At 38.4% G+C, this 21,745-nt stretch overlaps 1 protein-coding gene across 1 annotated transcript; it reads left to right on the plus strand.

The window, feature by feature from the left end:
* Positions 1–2,623: 2,623 nt before the first annotated feature.
* vsig8b (V-set and immunoglobulin domain containing 8b) lies at positions 2,624–14,329 on the plus strand. Its single transcript, XM_038270232.1, has 8 exons — positions 2,624–2,745; positions 3,018–3,093; positions 5,168–5,328; positions 5,414–5,612; positions 13,085–13,237; positions 13,307–13,429; positions 13,642–13,780; positions 13,890–14,329. Exons 2-8 carry the CDS (start codon positions 3,021–3,023, stop codon positions 14,113–14,115), a joined length of 1,074 nt encoding a protein of 357 aa, XP_038126160.1. The 5' UTR covers positions 2,624–2,745; positions 3,018–3,020; the 3' UTR covers positions 14,116–14,329.
* The last annotated feature ends 7,416 nt before the right edge of the window (positions 14,330–21,745 follow it).

A 21,745-nucleotide genomic window follows, 5' to 3' on the forward strand; every position in this document is an offset into this window, starting at 1 on the left:
GCTTAGTATTGAGCATAACTATGTATCCATGAACATCTGGGTCTTAAAGCCTGTGGTGTTTAAACACAGTCATAGATTTTCAAGAAGAGTAATCAGATTCTTTTGTTTAAAAACTGAAGATTTTTTTTTAAGAGACAGTAGCACATTTCCTTTTTTCAACCATTTTCTTGTGCTTTACTTTTTTACAACCTGATAGGCTCTTTATTATAAATAAAAGTGTTTTTGGAAAAGACTTGCCTTGTTCGTAAATCATGTATTCATTCATTGATTTATCTGACTTTCTCTCATGCCACCCCCTAGGCTGAAGCGTCCTGGGTGGAGAGTCATAAAGCCCCATTAAAGTGGATGCCGTGCATCTATTAGGGGTTATTTGCTCATTTTTATTAAGCGGTTGTACACATTTTACTGATTTAGCTAATTTAAATTGATGTTCATTTAGGTATTGTATATCCATATGTAGTTTTTTTAATAGAAAGCTTGTAAGTAATCAGCAATTTAAATTTTTCCGTAATTCATTTTCAATAGTCACCTATAATCATGAGTTCTTTGTGCCAGAGGTGTCGAAAGTACGTAAAGCTTAAGATTCCTGCTTTAAAAAGAATCTAATAAAATTAAATGTACAGATTAGGCTCCATAATTGAAAGTAAAACACTAAAGATTTTACCATATATTTAAGTAAATTTAAGCATTAGCACTAAACGATACAAGATCATTTAACCCTATAATGCCAAATGTATCGTATTTGATATATACGGTTTCTGAAATGTTTTGCGTCTGACACCTTTTGCATAATTTAATGGTAAAAACTTTGCTCCAAATCCTATTGTACACAATCAGATATACCTGATAACAGAGGGCAGAAGACTACACAAAAATAAACTTGACTTATCGCATAGTAATAAATTATTAATATCAAAAATTTATTTCTGTTTTTTCTTTTTACATATTTTATTAAAAGGCCAAATAAGGACTTCAAACCAAAAAAAAGTAATTTTCTGTTTTGTTTTATTCTTGGATCGGGCTTTAAAGGGTTAAAAAGAATCCAATGAAGATAAAAGTACAGATTAGGCTCCATAATTGAAAGTAAAACACTAAAGATTTTATCATATATTTAAGTAAATTTAAGCTTTAGCACTAAAAGATGCAAGATCATTTAAAAGCTCTTTTCTTAAAAGAAGAAACTCCATAAATAGAAACTGGGTTAATTTTCCTCCTTTGCTCAGTGTGCTGGTTGGGAGAACAGAACAAAACTGACTTGGTCTAGTTTTCTTCTAGATCCATATTTCAGACAGAATGATACAGATTAAAGCAGACAGTTCTCAATAGGGAGTCGAATACTTTTAGAGCTTCGATGTTCAGACGATTAAAGTTGCAAATAGCATTAAAATTTGCATAACATGTATGTTTACACATGCATATTTTTATCCTGTGCGGGCAGTGCTTTTATTTCATTTTATTTTATTAACTTTTATTTATTTTAGTTATTTTATCTTTTTTGTGCAGCACTTTGGAAACCTTGTGTTTATTGAAATCGTGCTATATAAATAAAGTGGATTGGATTGGATAACATGTAAATTTAAAGGTCAAAATAACAACTTTCTTACCAACCTTTTTTTTTTTCAATCAAAATTTAATAAATCCACAGAAAATCAAGCGTGGTGGAGAATAAAGAAATTTATTCTACTAAAAAGAAAAATCTGTAAAAAATTTTAAGGGTCCAGAATAAATAGATATTTACTTTGGTTACAATGACAGTGTAAACACTGTAGACAGAATCAGATCCAGCCAGTCACAGTCAGAGAAACAGGACTACACTGGAAAATCTGGAACATCTATAAACAAAGGTGTTGATGGCAGCAGCACAGCTCTTATAAACTAACTGGTCTTCAACTGAACCGATTCTCTTTGCGCTTTTGATTCTCCCTGTTTTATCGCAGCTGTTAAATCTTGTTGATATCAACATAGACGTAACGAGACGCTCTGTAGAAAGTAAGGAGTAGAAAGTACAGATGTTTGTAATGAGATAAAGAAATAAAGTAAGAAATAAACTGGGATAAAGTAATCAGAAATTAAAGAACAGACATGGTCACCTCTGGTCTACAATAAAATAGGGATGGGGAAATAAATTAGAATTTTTTTTTATTATTATTTTAGAGGCGATGTCCAAAAAGAGACGTTTTGTATATTTGTTGAAATGTTGGAAATGGTGAATGGCTCCTTATGCAGCTGAACTTACCGGAGCAGATGGTATATATTTTTTGCCTATGTATAGAAAAAACCAACAAACCACTGATATACTCAACAGGAAGATTAAAAATCCCACAAACTTTGCTATTATTGTAGATTAATGTCTGAGTATACGAATGAAAATGTATATCATAGTTAATAAATCTAAGACATCTTTATACAGTGCTAAAAACAACTGTAAAAAGCAATATCCACTGCTGTTTCGTCCTGAATAAAAGCAGCTCTATCAATTGATATATATTTCTCATTTTGTGCCGTGATATCAAAGCAAAGAGCTCTAGCAGGGGGACTTTAAACCCATAAAACCAGTATGAAGGAAGTTCATCTGGTTTTGTATCTCTGGGAGGGGCCAGAACATGCACTATGATCAGAGAGGGTGTGGCCTGCTTACCTCTGCTGAGTTTCACCTGAGAGCAAAACAGGCAAGCAGCAGTGAAACAGTGAAACAGTGACAGGCCTCAAAGGAACCACATTTAAATTGGACCTGATCTCTTTAAGGTACATCAGAGCTCCTCGGTTTTTATTTCTCTTTCTTTATTGATGAATAGATCTTGATATTCCTGCTGTGTACTGACAGACCCTGTTTGTCAGGCTTCTGCTAGATCATGATGTATTCCAGACCTCACTCATGCATTGAAAATCTAAAAAATACAGCATTTAATTTTCTCTTTTGAGACTCCCGTTGAAGGACGAAGCGTTCAGAGATAACAGGCTGTGATTGAAGTGACTTTCAGGATATTTTCTCTGCTTAACGTCCTGTTTGCTCTCAGGGAATGGATCCTACAGGCTGGAGAGCGTGGCTGGAGCTGGCTGTGCTGTTTCTAATAGCCGTTCACCCGAGGACAGGTGAGGCTTGCTTTCAGATCTACACAAAGTGCTCTAGGTGTTCAGATGGGTCCTGTTGATCAACCTTCCATGCCTCAGCCTCGAACTGATTGGCGGATTCCTTTCGGGGCGCTCAGGAAACCAAATGTAAAAAATGCAGGTGTCTGATGAGCACCTTGAGTAACATTCATCCTTTTTCTTCCTCCCCTGTTGCTAAGGATCAGAGCTGTGTCTGCATGTGCAGCACAACCCTGAGAGACAGCTTTTTTCTTCTTTCCCTTTCTGTCCCTGAGAGAGAAATTATTTCTGAGAGTTCTCTGAAGCTTTCTGTTTCCAGCTGAGGTAAATGCAATCAGATGCATGATGCAGCAGGTGAACAGTGATAGTTAAGACAAAGCATCCAGATCTTCACCGTTCAGCATCAGACCAGTTTATTGTGCAAAGTGAAAAAGCCATGTTGATGGCTCCTTTGAAAAACACTGATAAAAACATGATGCACATCAGGCCAGAGGATGGGGAGGATTTGAATATTTTCAGCTCTTTGTATCAAGCTTAGTGACTGGGCTCATTGGCAAGCCTCCTAAGATAGAGGAGAAAAAAAAAATACTCCACATCTTCCTTACAGCAGTGTTACGCCCAGGGGGGCTGTTTCACCGTGTAAACATTTGATGGACTAGTTTTAGCTGCTTTCCTGCCTCTCCTCATCATGTCTGACATTTGCATGCTTTCATAAATACCTGCGACACACTTTATTTGTTTGCTGCTTCAATTTGGAGTGTCGGTTTTGATGAAGCGGCAACAGGAGGATTTAAATAGCGCTCCTTTTTTGTTTTTTTTTATGTATACAGTTAAGGTTAAAGATCTAACTGTGAGGAATAAAAGTTTATTATTTTTATGCCTCACAGATGAATAAAGAAGTCGGGTTTGTTTCAGTTTATTTCCACTAAATTGCTGTTTGTGAGGATGAAATGGTTGAAGCTCATTGCTGTAAACAGTGAGTCATGAGGGTGTGTGTGGAAGCTCAGACTCCCAGGGGAAAAAATACCATCTTGTTAGCTGTGTTTTCAACTTTTTTCTGATCAGTTTATAATCATATCATATATATATATTTATATATATGTCTATGTATATGTATATATATGTGTGTGTATATATATATATATATATATACACAGATATATGTGTGTGTATATATATGTGTATATATATATATACACATATATATGTGTGTGTGTATATATATATATATATATATATATATATATATATATATATATATGTGTGAGTGTGTATATGTGTGTATATATATATATATACACATATATATGTATATACATATATATACACACATATACTTATATATATGTGTGTATATATGTATATATACACACATAGATATACACGCACACACATATATATATATATATATATATATATACACACACACATATATATGTGTATATATATATATACACATATATATACACACACATATATCTGTGTATATATATATATATATATATATATATATATATATATATATATATATATATATATATATATATATATATATATATATATATATACCGGTATATACACACACATATACATATACATATATATGTGTGTATATATATGTGTGTATATATGTATATATATATATATATATATATATATATGTGTGTGTATACATATGTATGTGTATATATACATATTCATATGTATGTGTGTATCACTTCCAGCTAATGAGCCTCCAGAATTATATTGGGTTGCAGCTCCTTTAAAAAAAAATGTATCACTCTATTTTTTTTGTATTCCAGCTCTAAGTCCTCAATCTTCAGTTGACTTAAGAGGCCAATTAGTCTCACGTCAGTACGTCTTTCCCACTCGGAGCATTCTAGGGAGCTCTGGCCCACAGCTTGAATATCATTAAGCTGCAAAGAAAAAAAATGGTTAATGCATTTCTGAGGGAAATTAGTTTTATTCTTTTTCTTTTCCCCCCTCTTGTGCGTGTTGGGTTTAATGGAATTAAAATGTAAAAGGAAGGAAAAAGTAGATTTGATAAGTTGATAGTTTGGAACCTTTTCCATCACAGAGGCGATGCAGATTACATCATCGGGGCCGCAGACTGTTCAGAAAGCAGAAGGGGAGACGGTCAGCCTGGGGTGCACCTACACCCCGGCAGCGGGGGACACAGGAGACCTGGACATAGAGTGGTCCAACGTCAGCCCTGACATGACACAGAAAGACCACCTGGTGAGTTGTTCATGCTATTTGTGTTCGGTGGATCTTTGGTGTTTATATTTTAAACCAAACAAAAGTCTGAAACTTTGCATCTCAGATCTTATCATACACAGTCACTGAAACGCACATCCATGACCCAGACCTTACCAAAAGGTTGAAGTTTTCCACAGACCCAAAGCAGGGGGATGCTTCCATCACCATCTCAGCTCTGACAGATTCAGACACAGGAACCTACCAGTGTAAAGTCAAAAAGGCACCGGGCGTGGACATGAGAAAAGTCACACTGGTTGTTCAAGGTAAGGTGGAACTTCTGCTTTTTACCGGTTGTACCTGTTTATTATCACAAAGTTCCCTTTCATTGTCTACCTGTCCCTGTCATTCACCTGGAATGTCTGCGCTCCTACTTCTCTCACGCTTTATTTAGCTTTAGGTGGGAACCTCACACTTCTCAAAACCTCCAGAATGAATTCAGAATATTTTATTTATTTAAACATGTTGGCAAAGAGCAAATATGACATCACACATTTAAACACAGCAATTATCTTTTCAGAATTTCAAAAATAAGAAAAATCTTTCAACATTGTTCAATAGTGAGAGTTCTGGTTACATAATTTCATACAGTAGAAGCCATTCAAGGTTTCGCCACTTTCCTTGATGGGCCCTCGGCAGGTCCCCTACAATTCATTCATTCATCAATCAATCTTTGCACTAAAATATTCTTTCTGTCATGATTTGTGGACATTAAGATCTAAAGAGAAACGCCTTCTCCTGTCAGATCCTGTAATTCAGTGAATGGGTGGAGTCGGAGTAAAAAGAAAATATGCCCGCCCAGCAGAGGGCCAGTGCTGGAAGTTGGAGGGGATTTTGCTGCTGGGAGTAGGCTACCATTCTGCTGGCATTTGACTGGGAAGGGCCATTTTGAATGTCTGCTACTGTAAATACCTGTAGCAATTCATTAGAGATGGACTGATACAGTTTTACTTTCTTTAAGGCCGATACTGATTATTTGAAATCAGTTCAACCGATCATAAATTTTTTGAACTTATATATGGGCCTGATATTCCTTTTTATTTCTCTATTTACATCATAAAAATTGACACGATGATAACAAATGTTTCACGAATCTCAATTAAAGCCACAATGTGTAACTTTCAGTGACTTCTAATGGTCAGACTGCAGCGACATGAACCACCCCCTCACACTGTCTTTCACCTTAAACAATTCAGAGGCCGTCATGGTAAAAAATGGCTTCCGAAACATCACTCTACCTATATTATCAAGAGATAACGAAATTCATTTGCATTCAATCGCAGCATCAAGCTTTTTGAAAAGCTGTTTTTATTTAGCCGTAGAAGGGCTGTTTCCTATCCTACCTCCAACTGCTGCTTCTTTTATCCCGCTCACTCCGGGATAAAACCCAGCACTTAGCCTCTGGATGCTAGCCTTGGCCTGCCATCGTCTCGTTCTTCTCCGTCTCCCTGGTGGCTCCTGTAACGTCGCACCGTCCTCCTCACAATAAGCCACAGCCTATCTCCCCTGTCTTCAGACCTCCCTCCACCCTGTGGACTAATCTGATCTTCCTCTGTTCCGCTTCAACCCTCTGCAGTTAGCCTCTAGTTAGCCCGGGCCAGCTCTACCCTCTTCCGGGCCATTAGCGCTGTTTCCCAGCAGGCCTCTCGATCTGCCGCTGTGCTCCTCAGCCGTCTTCCTGATCTAGTGATCAGTGATTCCCCGCTGCTTCTGCATTAGCTCTGCAGGAATGCTGTGTCCCCTTACCTCTGTTGTCCAGGTGATTGGTCCACCTGTTTTCAGCATTATGATCAAAACAAACATGGACCGAGGGCAGGAGAAAGATATGCGTCCGGTCAGAAAACAACTAACAAAAACACAACAACTGACACTTGAAGTTTGCCGTCTTCAACAACCAGGTTGTTACTGATAATGGCCGGTGTAAGTCTAGTTTACATAGTGAATTTTATAAATAGTATTTTATTAGTCTGTGTAGGATAGCATATAGTAGCCTGGATGCCATTCCGAACGTAGTCCCGCCCACAACGTTTGAGGTCGGGAAGTTCGGTCTGGCATTGCTCCATAGTAGTGCGAGTATGCTCGCACAATATCTGGCGGGCCAATCAAATTGTCAGTGCGGGCTTTATACGATGATGGACAGATGATCAACAGTAACGTAATCAACCACGTCACCAAAGCGCGCTTGGGTGACAACAACAATGGCTGCCGCTGGAGAGTTGAGGTGAGTAGATTCTGCTATTAGGTCTGTTCTAGAAGATATCGACAGCAAATTAATTTTAAAAGAGGAACAGAGAAACGTGATCAAGGCTCATCTTCTTATTCTAGGCGTGCAACTGCACGCTTTGATTTTTGTTGACAACAACTATGCGTCGCTTAACATACGTCACGCACTCCGTTGCTCTTATTGGTTGTAGGTCTATCCAATTGAGTGCAGAGGCATTTTTTTTCCTGGTTCGTTCGAAACACGCCCCATAATCACAGCTCTATGGAGCAGCATCAGACTCATATTCTGACTAGAATTGAGTAGGACTACCTCAGGCTAAGCATATAGGCCTATTACAGTCCCATTTGGGCGTAATAGTGATCTCTATAGTCACTAGTTTGTCGTAGATGTCTTCCTCCACAAATGCGAACCCACTGCTATGTAATAATAAATAGCAATTTCTAAGGCAAGGCAAACATAAAGATTGAGACTCTCAGTTTATAGATGGTAATAAATAATATACATATAGATTATATATACCATTTATGCCAGTAAATCCCTGTAGTTATAACACACTGGACCTTTAAAACATAAACTAAACTTTAATTAACAGTTTAAAATGCTTCCAAATGGAGGGTGCAATGTGTGTACTTCATGTTATCCTAAGACATGGCTGCTCAATGTGCTAATTATGCGGAGAATGCATGCAGGTATCATCTGATGTAGGAATAAAAAATAAAAAAAATCTCAGCTATAAACATGTGAGGTGTCTCTATATTTATTACTTGTTTCAGTTTTTGAACTCATTCCCTGTTTTGTGTAGGGAAGCCATTCCAGCGTAGAGATAGACAGATATCTTTGTTCAACGCTAACAGGTTTTTTCTTGCATCAGTCGATACTTTCATGCATTTACAGATGGATTGGCGCATTTAGCAGGAATGCAAACGCCACTCCCTCCATCTTCTATCCATTGTTAACACTTCTTTTTGTTTGTGGATAAATTTAAACTTAGACTTACTTGAATCACATTTGTTTTCCATCTGTCCGTTTTTATCACGTTAATGGAGAAATAAAAAGGAATATAAGCTTCGATATGGCCCCAAAAAATCCAGGATACGTTGACTGATTTCAAAATAATCTGTATTAATCTCTATAACTGTTTTCCTTGACGTTCTGATTCTATAATAATAGACTTATTCGTCTTTTGTTGATTGACAGAAACTGGAATTTTATCACTAATATTAATTAGAAAACCACCTGCTGTGTTGCTTTCCATATAATCGGTAAATGTTTTATCAATTATTGTTTCACCATGATTAGTAAATGTATTAATGGTATTTTTAGACTCCTGGGTTTCTTCATGGCTATTTCAGTTTAATAGATCGATGCTGAAGTCGCCATTAATAAACAGGATCTTATTATTTACATTTTCCCCCATCCAAATTTAAGACCTGGTCTTGCATATATACGGCTAACAAGTATATATCTTTTGTTTTTCTCCTTCTTACTACTACAGAAACACTGACGATGTTGTATTCTTTGACATTGCCTCAACATTCCCATTCTTCATATCCACTGAATTTGTCAACATTCTCTGAAAAACACAGAACAAAGCTGAAGAAGTTGGGATGTACATTTGTATTCGGTCGCCTTTACCTCAGAATCCCTAAATAAAATCCTGTGGAACATGTTGCACTCAGACAGTAGATGAGGTGCAGCTTTTTGTGATTTACTCAGAATAAAAACGCTCCCAGAGCCTCTTTTAGACAACAGTACAGCATCATGAAGACAAAGGAAGGCAACAGCCAGTGCAAAAAGGGATACTACTAAACTATTCTTAAAATAAGTATTTGATTTGAGTAGCTAAGCAAAATTATCATAAAAACCTTTTTAAAAACTTCTCCATTACCTTATTTTAATTGCATTATATATCAAAAATCATGTTGAAGGGGCCAAATTAAGCAAACTGGGATATAGAACAACATCTAAAGGGAAGAACATCTATCAGATCATATTTAGTTTGTTGATGGTAGAACGATCATCCAAGATTAAAATCATCATTGAAAACTACAAATTAGACCCTGCATCAAAGATATCCCTAATGGTAATCCAGACCCCCCCATCCAGTATTCAGGAAATGTCTCACGCCTGGCAGTAGTAGCAGGGCATCAAAATCCTTTAGGGTTATTAGAGAGGCTCAGGCACCCCAGTTGGAGGGGTTGAGAAAGGGCTGGGAGAACGATTTCGATACTCAAATTTTTTGGGAGAAGCTTTTGGCCTCTTGGTACATCCGTTCAAGGGAAACACATGCACAGATGATTCAGTACAAAATACTTACTAGAAAGTTTTGGACCCTCAGTAAATTAGTTTCCCAAAAAATTAAAAACTGCCAGAGTAGTCTTAGGAGGTTTTTTCGACTCACAAAACAAAAAGCACTTGTTTTTCTTGTTTCGAAAAAGGGGTGTTTCCTTTACTTATAAAAAATAACAGAAATATTCTCAGAGTTGACTTACAAAAAATTTAAATATAAAGTTAAGTGATGTGTGTGTGAAAAAACTGTTGCACTCCTCACTTCTTCAAACAAACAATCAGATCCACCTCATCAGCTGCTTCTACTTGTTAATCTCAGCAGGAGGCGGACTGACAAGGAAGAGGGTCAAAGCAAAACCAATACGGTAAATAAACAAATAAACAATAGCTCTACCATTCACACAACTTTAGATCTTTAACATTAATAATTTTGCAAAAAATTAATTAATCTAATTCTTAATAGGCTCCAACAAATAGAATATAAACAGATAAGGATTCCTGCTGGAAATGCCAGAAAGAAGTGGGCAGTTCATATGCTCTTTGGTTGTGAAAAAAATTATCAGCTTTGGGCTGGAATTATTACTCTCTTGAAAAAAAACTGGTGGAGTTAAAGGAATAGTACACCCAAAACATGATTAGCCTTCATTTTCTACTCACCCCCATGCTGAACAACACTCTGGAGTAATTTTTTGATATCTCAAATGCATCTGGAGATCTGGGAGGCTTCTTGCTGTCTGCTGACATTCAAATAATGGAGGTCTATGGCGCCCGAGGCAGAAAGGTCCATAAAAGTCCACAAAAAACGTGTCAATATTCCTCCATACTGCTCGTCCAATGTATTCCAAGTGTCCTGAGTGGGTAGCATCCAGAATTTACTCGAAACGAAGTCCTTTAGAATGTTTTTAGAGCATAAACAGTAGTGTATAGGATTTCCTGAAAGCGAGTTCACGGCGCTACGGAAACCGCGGCAGACCAAACCAGATGAAAGTGCGCATTCAGCTCGGCAAAGAACTCATGCTCTTCCTCAACACTGAAGTCCTCAGACATTTTTCTTTCGTTGTTTCTTTCTTTGCACAGGTAAACAGCACATTTCTTCTTCTACGCTTGCATTATCGGCAGAGCAGACGCTGAATGCGCATTTTCATCTGGTTTGGTCTGCCGGCTTCCGTAGCGTCGTGAACGCGCAGGTGCACGCTTTCAGGAAATCCTATACACTACTGTTTATGCTCTAAAAACATTCTAAATGACTTCGTTTCGAGTAAATTCTGGATGCTACCCACTCAGGACACTTGGAATACATTGGACGAGCAGTATGGAGGAATATTGACACGTTTTTTGTGGATTTTTATGGACCTTTCTGCCTCGGGCGCCATAGACCTCCATTATTTCAATGTCAGCAGACAGCAAGAAGCCTCCCAGATCTCCAGATGCATTTGAGATATCAAAAAAGTACTCCAGAGTGTTGTTCAGCATGGGGGTGAGTAGAAAATGAAGGCTAATCATGTTTTGGGTGTACTATTCCTTTAAGAAGCTGAGGCATTTCCTGCAAGAAATAAGGTTTAAATTTATTTAACGTACTAAGACAGAGATATAGGGCTCTGACTAAGCAAAACTCAGTACATTCATTTCTACCTAAAATCCCAACACACACACACTTCCCCCCGGGGAACCAACCCACCTCCTGTATAAAGAACTTTCTCACACGTGAACATTTGGAGGAAAAATAACTTGAGTTCATCAGGGCCATTCCCTGTTAGGTTAATATATCTTTCACTGTCCGGATAGACCTTCTCAAAACAACAGTCCTCCCCTTCGTGCCATGAACGAGGCTGACATACCTCAACATTTTTTACTCCACAATCTATTTCAGCTTAATTTCTCTAAATCTCCTGCCTTATAAATTCTGGGAGTGTTACCAGTGAATATTAGTCTATCTGGAAGACAGAGGCTTTGGATACGATAGCAACCGTAACTGGATGTAGTAGGATAATACTGAGGCATTGGATAACAGCTGTCATCTGCTGCTTTAGGGAATGGACAGAACTGATGAAAAAAATGGCCTTATATGAGAGGGTAACCTTCAATGGTGGAGGGAGAGACGATCGGTTCACTGGAAAAATGATCTATAAATAAGCTAAAATGTTTTAAATTAAGTGTATTTATCCTTAATTTGAGAAGGTAAATAAGATAGTTTGCCAATGTAATGAGTATTTTACTCTTAAAATAAGATCACTAGATAATATGCACTTGAAATAAAACAATGCAATAGTGTTTTCTTATTTTAAATGTAAATTGTCTTGTTCCATTTGCAAAATTTATCTTTTACCTCCTCAATCCAAGAACAAAAGCACCTATCTTAAGAAAAAATGACTTATCTAGATTTAGATTTTTTTCCAGTGCTCAATCAGGTTTGGGGGGTATTTTTGAATTATTTGGAAGACATGACGGGATAAATGTCATTTATGCAATACTCCTGTACCAATTTGAGTTGCTCAGAAGTCAATGTTTTATGTATGGTTTGTCACCTTTTTTTTCTTTTTATTTTGGTTTGTGTCTTGTTTGGTTGATATACTCAAAATGGACCGTCGACGAAAACTGATGTATATAATCTTCTTGATTTTATTGATTTATTTATTTATCTGTTTGCCAAAAAGACTAATTAGGAAAAAAAAAATCATGAGAAAAAGCTATAAGAAGTCCTTTTTAACATTCAGCACAAACATGGAGAAAGGTGGTAGTTGTGAGGCATGGTGTTGGCAGCAGCATGCTGCGGGGAAATGGTCATCAAGCAGCTAAAGTGAAGCCCTTCCTAGCTGATGGGAACATGTGGAAGCTAACAGGCTAATAGCACTATCAGCCACAGTGGACCGATTTAGATCAAAGCCCATTCAGTCAGACACAAACCCAGTTAAAGATCAGTAGAATGACTCAAAAGTTTGATGTTCACTGACGCTCTCTATCCAATCTGCCTGGCTTTGACCTATTTTACAAAGAACTGACAACATGTCGAGTCTCAGTACGCGCAAAGCTGGCGGAGACATAAAGACTTGCAGCTGTAACTGCAGCAGGAGGTTGTTCTACAAAGAGTTTTCTCAGGGGAGCAGAATTAAATCCACGTCACACGCTTATGCAAGTGTGCTGCATCATATAAAACCTCAGTAAAACACTCTGAGGCCTTTTGTGAGGCTCTGTATATGACCTGATTTGTGTTTGTCTTATCATTAGTTCCCCCCTCCGTGCCAAAGTGTTGGGTTGAAGGCGGAGAGGAGAAAGGATCTACGGTGTCCCTCCGCTGTAAATCCTCCAAGGGAACCATCCCTCTCAGTTATGTGTGGAAAAGAGAGAGCGGGGGCACCATGCCAACCACCGCCACCCAAGGTACGCAGCTCCACAGAGACGTTTGTGTTTTATGTACGGGTGTCCTGAAACATCCCTCCTTTCGTTTAGATCCGGAGACCGGAGAGCTCCTCATAAAGAACCACACAGACAGCAACACCGGGACGTATGTGTGCGAGGTGAAAAATGCAGTGGGCCAGGCGCAGTGCAAATACAAACTGAATGCATACAACCGTAAGTCCATGATATTCATGTAATCAAAACTCTGAACATGTAAATACCCTCAAGCTGCTTTTTTATTCTTTATGCTGTTTTTCTATTTTGCTGGAGACCTTATTAAAAAACAAAAAGAAGGAAAATCAGTAAAGGCCTCCAGTGAAATCAAATGATATGTATAGAGGGGGATCCAGTGGTTTGATGTCTTGGTGCCGCGTCCTCTCTTCCAGCGACCGATAAAGTGGGCGTCATAGTCGGAGCGGTGATAGGCGCCCTGCTGCTCCTCCTCCTCCTCCTGCTTCTCATCTGGCTCCTGATCTGCTGCTGCCAAAAGAAGCGCTACCAGAAGGAGGCAGCAAATGAAATCAGGTATTACATCACAGCTGGGAGTGTTTGGTGCCCACGGGTGGTGATGGGCGGAAATCCCAGATCAGAGCATCCTCTAATGGAGGCTCCTGTTTTTACCTTGTTTTCACAGGGAGGATGCCCCTGCTCCCGAGAGCAGACCCACCAGCAGGCACTCCAGTTTCCAGTCAGTAATGGGATACCGTACCCACCATGGGGTGCAGTACAGCTCAGTGAGGGGTAACCTGTCCGGGATCCACGAATCGGGCCCCATCTTCACCGCTGGCAGCAATGCACCGAGCACGGCGGGAGGCAGAACTTCTCTAAAATACGACCATCAGTACGGATACGCCGTCTAACTGCAGGATGGGTTATTCTTTGACCAACTGTATAAAATGTAAAATATGAAAATGCACTGTTAGGGAAATGCTCTTTAAAACATGGGAAGGACTGGTTCTCACCATTTAAGCACAAATTTAGCTGAATTTTTATGTAAAATGTATAATATCAAAGGTTTATATAACTCTTTGAGGTGTTTTTTTTTTTTTACCCCTGACATGAGAGTAATGTTTGTTTTTATTTGTAAAGGAAAATAAATCATTTATTTTTAACAGATATTGCGTTGTCTCAAAGGGAGGGTCAGACTGGGGGCTGTTGGAAACGTTGGGGCCGTGACCCCCACAGAGTCTTCATATCATTGTGTACTGAACCGAGTGTTTGGTCACCGCGTCTAGATTATTGACCTCAGGAGTGTAAAGAACAGAAACCAAGGAGAGAAGACGGCTTCTACGAACGTGTCTGGAAGAACGGCTCAGTTTAAGGAGCAGAGAGAAATAAATTATAAATATCTTATGCATTAAAGGTCACATACAACCTTTTAGTAAAAAAAATAGCATCTAGAGTTGGACAGAATAAATCTAACAATTTTACCGACAAAAAATACAATATAAATAATTGCTTTATGAATTTTATGGATCCAGAATGGATAAATATTCTGGTTATGAGGGACAGAAAACTGCACCAATAGGAATACTAGTTTAGAGTCACTTTGAGGCGGGTCTTGGTAGCTCTACAAACAACAGAGAAAAGGCTTGTTCCCGACGTCAGAGATTCACTAACCTAGAAAAGACATTTATCAAGCTTATGAGTATTGCTGCCGACTTAAGCTAGGTTTATACTCACCACGTTGAACAGAGCGTGAGGGTGCACATGCCTAAAGTGGCGCAATCCTGATGTTCCCGCCCTCGAGCGTGGGTCTGGTGACGTGCTGTCGCGTAACGTCACGACATTTCAAATTTCTGTAACCTGGTGTTAAGAGGTGATGCAAGCCTCATTCAAAATAGAGGGAAATTAAATAAACCATCAAAACAAGTTCTTCTGTACAGACACCCAAATGGCTGAAAAGTTTCATTTTAAAATCTATTCTACAGGTGTTACCCAGGTATGGAGGCCTTTCCTCTTCTTTTAACCCCATTTCTTGTCAACATATACATTATTAAAGACATAAAGTTCACAAAATAAAATTAAATAATAAAATACCCTTCTTAATTTTATTTTTAAATAACCAAAGCTCTCCTCTAACCCCTCTGAAAAGTGAAGCTTCTAAGATGCTTCTTGTGTGACAGCTTAGTTATCAGCACCTTTATTACAGGCAATCAGTTAAAATATAACCAGCAGTTAATATTTAGCACTGATCGGGAAGGATTACTTTCTGAATACTGACATATTGCAACTAGTTTCTTCGCTCGTTGGGCCCATGATGCTTACTTATGCGTTTGTTACATTTCCATGTGGCGGGGATTTATTTGTGGAAAAATTAAGCTTAGATTTCTTTGAAAGTGTGGATTACTACAGTTGCTACATCTATTTAATCTCAGAGGATCAAAAAGTAAATCAATAAAACATGTTTAATGGTTAGCTTTTCTCCTATTCATATATATGTCACGATTTGTTTGGAGGTTTGTGAGGACCCAAATGCAGAGGCTGACAGTCAGGGGTGACTTATTTAAATATTTAATGAAAGATCAGGCAGCAAAAACACAAATCCAAAAAATCCAACATAAAAATAAAACACAAACCAGAACCACGGAGACATCAGGGGAGAACCATCACAAGGAGCCAGGGTGAGACAAAGTAAGACGAGGAACCAGAACAGAGGGACTGCAGGGGGAGAATATTAATGGCTGACTGAACAAAGGCAGGACTAACGAGCTGATAAGGAGCAGGTGTGAGTAGAGCTGATGACGAAGCCAAGGGAAAAGAAAACACAAGAGGGCAACAGAGGACAGACAAAGAAAAACCTAAGAAATGTAAATGAATCTAGAACACACCATATATATATATATACTTAAAAAGAAATTCTCAATACTTGCAATACTGTGACAGTGCAACATATAACTAATTAAAAGCTTCAAATCTTTTATACTATACCTTTATGTCCTAAATGTAATATAAATGAATATATATAAATTATATAAATAATTTATCTTTGAGTCTAAATGGTGGAGGTGCAGTTACAGAGGCTGTGTGGGGTTGGATTCCCTGCCTTCAGAGCTTTGCACCATCTCTTGTCTTCATCTCTGTTTGCTCATTTTCTGACTAATTATATCTTTAAATAAACAGTGATTTCTAAAAGACTCCATTGTCTGGAAGAACAAGACAAAAACAAAAAGTTTAAAAACGTAACCTCTGAGATTAGGCAAGGTTAAAGAAATAAAAAATCGTTGCTTTGAAAATGAAAGTGAGAAAACAGACATCTCTCTAGTGTTTATCGATCAATGTGAGGTTGAACTTTGAGCTGCTCATGAGTCAGAGCGTGAGGAGGAAGAGGCACCTGTTGTGCTCACAATCTTCCTCCCAGTTTCCCCCTGAAACATTTGTTTTGGAAGAAACAAAGCTCCAAAATTGACTTTTTCTTTTTTCACTCTGTTGTGTCTTTCCTTCCGGTGTTTCTTCCAAGCAGCCACTAAAATGCTTTATTAGTCGACTGTGAACAGTTGAAGCTCTAACCTGCAGCAGAAACCTCGGCAGGCAGAGTCACCAATGTGCCCGCGGCCCAACCTCTTCTAAAAACCTCTTCATGCTCCGATCCCAGCTTCAGAATTTCTGTTGAATTAATAAGAGCAGCTAAACTGAGCTGTGATGTCAGCAAAAAAAAAAAATATTCTCCAGCTCCTCTCGGAGGAACAGGCCGTCCTGTGCTAATATAGCGGAATCGTCTCTATTTGTACTCCTTCGACCTTAGCAGCCCTTCCATTCTGTTTGAGTTTTGTGCTTCGCTTAAAGTCAAATTGACACATGGTGGGTCAAAATTCTGCCACCTTTGGCTAAAACCAAACATTTCAATAGGATCACGTTTATTTGACGTGCAAGTAAAAATAAACAGGAACTGGTAACAAATACGACAGCCTCATTTACCGATCATGACAAACACCTGAAAAAGCTCTGCATGCATGATGGCGAATCCTGCTGCAATTCAAAACACAAGAAAGAATATAAAGTCGATTAATAGAGAAATTCAAGCAACACTGCTTGACTTGTGACCCAACTATTGGCTCAATTTGAGATAAATTAGAGGAGTCATCACCAGTAAATCTGACTTTCATTTTAAACTTGTAGGGAAGCGGCTGTTCCGACCGTTTTATTTTCGAATTCTCCCGAATGGTGCTCGACTTTACACGAGTGAATAAAGTGAATGTGATTGGTCGTTTATCAAGGGGGCGGGATTGTTGGAAGGTTCGCAAGCTAGTTTGATGGTGGCCGGTTTGTCTGAAGCATCTTGCTAACCAGTTAGCAACTTAGTGCTAGTAGGTTCCCAATGGGAAATTCCATTGGGACCAAGTAGCACTAAATTGGTGACTTAGAAACGACACTGTCAAGGAACGCTATGGACAGCGGAAACATGCAAGAGGCTTGGTTTGGTGTAGAAGGCTTCCAGCCGTCCATGTTTGAGCCCTTGCCTCGCAACGCTGCCAGTTCTATTAGCTCTACGGCTGCCGAAGACACAGACGTCCATCCCCGTGAACACTGGGACGCAACTCAATGGGAAATAAATGATTCTTATTTCAACCGTTGCATATATTAGCTGTGACATATGAATCAAGATGCTATGACCGAAAAAATTTGAGTGACAGATGACCGTTGATATATGATTGGCCGAGCTTAGGTGTACAAGCTGACGTTTAACTTACTGGCCTGCATTAGATAATGAAAACTTAAACACAGACTTTGAGAGTGAAATTTTTTTTATGTCATACACGTGCTGCTTAGTTTTTAAAAGATATAGATATAAAAAATATAACCGCGGATGTCTGGGGGACAGTGATTCGCCTACATTTAATGAATGCTAGCGTACCATAAATGATAAATTATGAACAGTTTAGTTTGTGCCTTCAAGTTGTTTGCCCATAGACGTTACTTGGATATAACCTAATGGAATACCTTTAGAATGGCTCCAAATGACACAAAACTTATATGGGTGAGTAGAACATGATGTAATAACGTAAAATCAAGGGGCCAACGTAAAAAAAAAAAAAAACGGCGTTCCCCTTTAACATATGTCGTAATTCAGTATTTTACCTGCATTAGTCATCTTCCCTGCAATGTTTGTTTGTAAAAACAGTTACAGAATTTCCATCTGCCATCTTTTTAAATAAGGGCCTAGACATTTCTATACTAGAATCAGTTCAATATAGTTTTATTTGTATTGCCCTTTTAAAACTCAAAGTGCTGAACAAGCAAAAGTATGACATAAAACCAAAAAAGGGAACAATCCGGATAGAAGGAATTTGAAGTTTTTGAAAAACTAGAAAATAACTAAAATCATGACATTATAAAATGAAAAAAAATTAAATTTAATAAAAGCAAAAGTATATAAAAATCATTTTACCTATAATAAACAACTATGGTAGCATAATAATGAAAGCATTACTATTGATTTGTCTTATAACTTTTCAAATAGTTGCTCAGTCCTAAAAACTTCCTGAAAGTTTTGAACCTTGAACTTCTGAAGTAAATTTAAACTCCTTCTGAAAGACAATTTGTACCTCTGAAATTATTTTAATATTAAAACAAGTTTTCAGATTTAAAGTAAAGGTAAAATTACACTGATTTAAGTTTATTTCTTCCCACAACCCCTGAAATATACGCAGTGTAGAAATAAAAAGCAATAATATCCCTATATAATGCTATATAATGCATTTTATGGTGAAACATTAATGGAAATAAATAATAAAGAAACTGACTTCACGGTTTCTGTGAGACGCAGTCTTATTTGAGGAGCTGTAGCAGGCATGGTGGCGATAATTCAAAGGTGAACATGAAGATAAGTTATATAAAAATAAAACTTTCACTCAGGTCATTTAGCATTGGACCAGTCATCCAACATAAAAACCTTAAATTCACTCATCTCTGACATCACTTACATCAACATTAAAGCAGGAGGTGCCAGAATTACAGAAAAACATTAATATTCTATAGTTATGTTACATATAACAGCAGATTAATTTGGGCTGTGTTGCACTTTTCTGTTTTTCCCAGGTTTACTTATTTAAAGGGTTTCCGAAGCGATCCCCTTTATGTTTCCTCGTCCCACAGGGTATGCAGGGAAACCAGCGACGAAGACTCAGGAGCCGCTGGGAAAACCAAGCTGAAGTTGCAAGAGGCTCTCAGCGCAGCGGGGGGGTCTTACGCTCCTGGGAAATTCCTCCGCAATGATTCAGATGTGTTCATGAGATTTTCCTTAATGGAATTATGTGTAAAAAAGGAGCCAGACTGCAGGTCATTCATCCCTGCTGCAACCAGACTCTACAATGGCAATAACTTGTGTTACTCCTCTAGAGATAATCAAGGCTCAACGTCGTTCTTTTGGTTTTAACAGCCATTTATTGTGGACACGTCTTACAAAGCCCCAAAAAATGCCAGCAGAACTAAGAAGGGAAACAGAACCCAAATTAGCTCTAAACAAATATAAAGCTTTACACAAATAAATATAGGTAAAACAAAGTCATACCAAATTGGCCGCATAAACTCCAGAGGAATAAAGATAACTTATACAGCTTTTCTTAGAAAATCAGTCTTAAAGCTTTCTGGTGAAACTTCTTGAAGAAACGTGCAAAAAAAAAGAATTGTGTCAATCAATCTTCCCGTGGGCAACAACGTGAAATGCGGAACAAAAAACATAGGTTCCTCCTTACATTTTAATGAGCTTTTTAACCAATGTACAAAAACATAAATTTACTAAAAGTTATTTATTTATTTATGATTAAACTTTTAATTTCAATACTATTATGTATTAACTCTCGTTTTTAACTAAATATTAGAACATTTAAATGAGTTGACTCTGATGGCAGCTACACTCCCACCAAATCACTTGTGATTTCCTTAATAACTTAAAAGCGTCTACTCTGCCTCCAACAATGTCACTGTCTTATGAATAGGTCTGTCCAATTATACTTGTTTAGTCTGTCTCTTTCCATGGTTATCTAAGGAAGAGTCACTGATCGATAGCTGCACCTTTCGCACACATCCATCTTCACTTGGATAAACTGCTGTGATCTTAGCAAGTTTCCAGTCGTTTCTTGGTGCCGTTTCATCTTTGATGATGACTATGTCATTGACTTTTGCATTTCTCTTTGTTTTCTGCCATTTTTGTCGTTGCTGTAGACCCAACAAATATTCCTTTCTCCATCTGTTCCAGAACTCATTGGCTAGGTATTGAACTCTACGCCATCTCTTTCGAAGATACAGGTCCTGCCGCACAAACTCTCCTGGAGGTGGTAGTATTACAGATGTTTTCATTGTTAAAAGAAGATTGGGAGTGAGCGGTTGAGGTCCAGTAGGATCATTGAGTAGGTGTGGGGTGATGGGTCGACTGTTTACTATGGCCATCACTTCGTAGAGATAGGTCCTTAATGATGAACTGTCCAATGTTCTTGAAGACTGGTCTAGGATGGAGGACAACACGCTTTTGATTGTACGAATTTGCCTCTCCCAGGCCCCACCCATATGACTAGCAGAGGGAGGGTTCATAACAAACTCGCAGCCAAGTTGCTTCAGGCTTTCCTGGTTCATCTCTCTTACCGCTTCAAGGAATTCTCTTCCTGCCCCAACGAAGTTAGTACCCTGGTCCGATCGTAGCTGCCGCACATTTCCACGTAGGGCAATGAAAGTGCGGAGTGAATTAAGGAAGGCGTCAGTTGACAAATCATCGAGTAACTCAATGTGTACTGCACGGGAACACAAGCATGTGAACAAAAGTCCATAGCGTTTGAGCTCTTTACGTCCTTCTTTGACATAAAACGGGCCAAAACAATCCATCCCACAATATGTAAATGGAGAGGTTGTTTCCATTCTTTCATTAGGCAGGTTTGCCATTTTCTGTTCTTCAGTTCCCCGTCTGAATTTCCTGCATTTGACACAGTTGTAGATATAGGATGACACTGCTTGACTACATCCAAGTATCCAAATGCCATTTGCTCTTATCTCATTTATTGTCATGCCCCGGCCCTGATGTCTCACACGTTGATGATAGTGATCAATCAGTAACCGTGTGATGTGGCTGGTCTTTGGTAAAATAGCTGGGTGCTTGACGTATGGATGAAGAGTAGCTTGCTCTAACCTACCTCCCACTCTGAGGACACCTTTGTGGTCGAGAAAGGGGTTGAGTCTATAGAGCTTACTTGTCGTCTTTCGTTAACTCCTTTCGGGACTGAAGCTCCTTGATCTCTTTGGAGAAGACTGAGCCTTGTACGATGGCTATGATCGCAAGTTCAGCTTCTTGTCTTTCTTCAAGACTTGTAGGTTCATTGGTTATCTTTTGCTTTCTCTTGAACTCTTTCCCAAACCTGATGAGTCTTGCGATAGCTTTGACTAGTCTTGACCAGCTGGAGAACTTCACAAAACGTTCCGCCAAAGAATCTATACTTGCCAGCGTATGGTGTGCAACTACTTTCCTTACTTCTGGGTCTCTGATCCAAGTTCTTCCACCTT

The sequence above is a fragment of the Cyprinodon tularosa genome, unplaced genomic scaffold, assembly GCF_016077235.1.
Source record: "Cyprinodon tularosa strain WSP-4 unplaced genomic scaffold, ASM1607723v1 ctg757, whole genome shotgun sequence".
NCBI classification, from domain to species: domain Eukaryota; kingdom Metazoa; phylum Chordata; class Actinopteri; order Cyprinodontiformes; family Cyprinodontidae; genus Cyprinodon; species Cyprinodon tularosa.

What these genes read in the sequence shown, in the direction of transcription:
- vsig8b (XM_038270232.1), top strand. Translation starts at nt 3,021, where the DNA reads ATGGATCCTACAGGCTGGAGAGCGTGGCTGGAGCTGGCTGTGCTGTTT. An exon ending in AGCCGTTCACCCGAGGACAG is followed by an intron (nt 3,094 to 5,167) that starts GTGAGGCTTGCT and finishes TTTCCATCACAG; the next exon opens with AGGCGATGCAGATTACATCA. An exon ending in CAAACTGAATGCATACAACC is followed by an intron (nt 13,430 to 13,641) that starts GTAAGTCCATGA and finishes CCTCTCTTCCAG; the next exon opens with CGACCGATAAAGTGGGCGTC.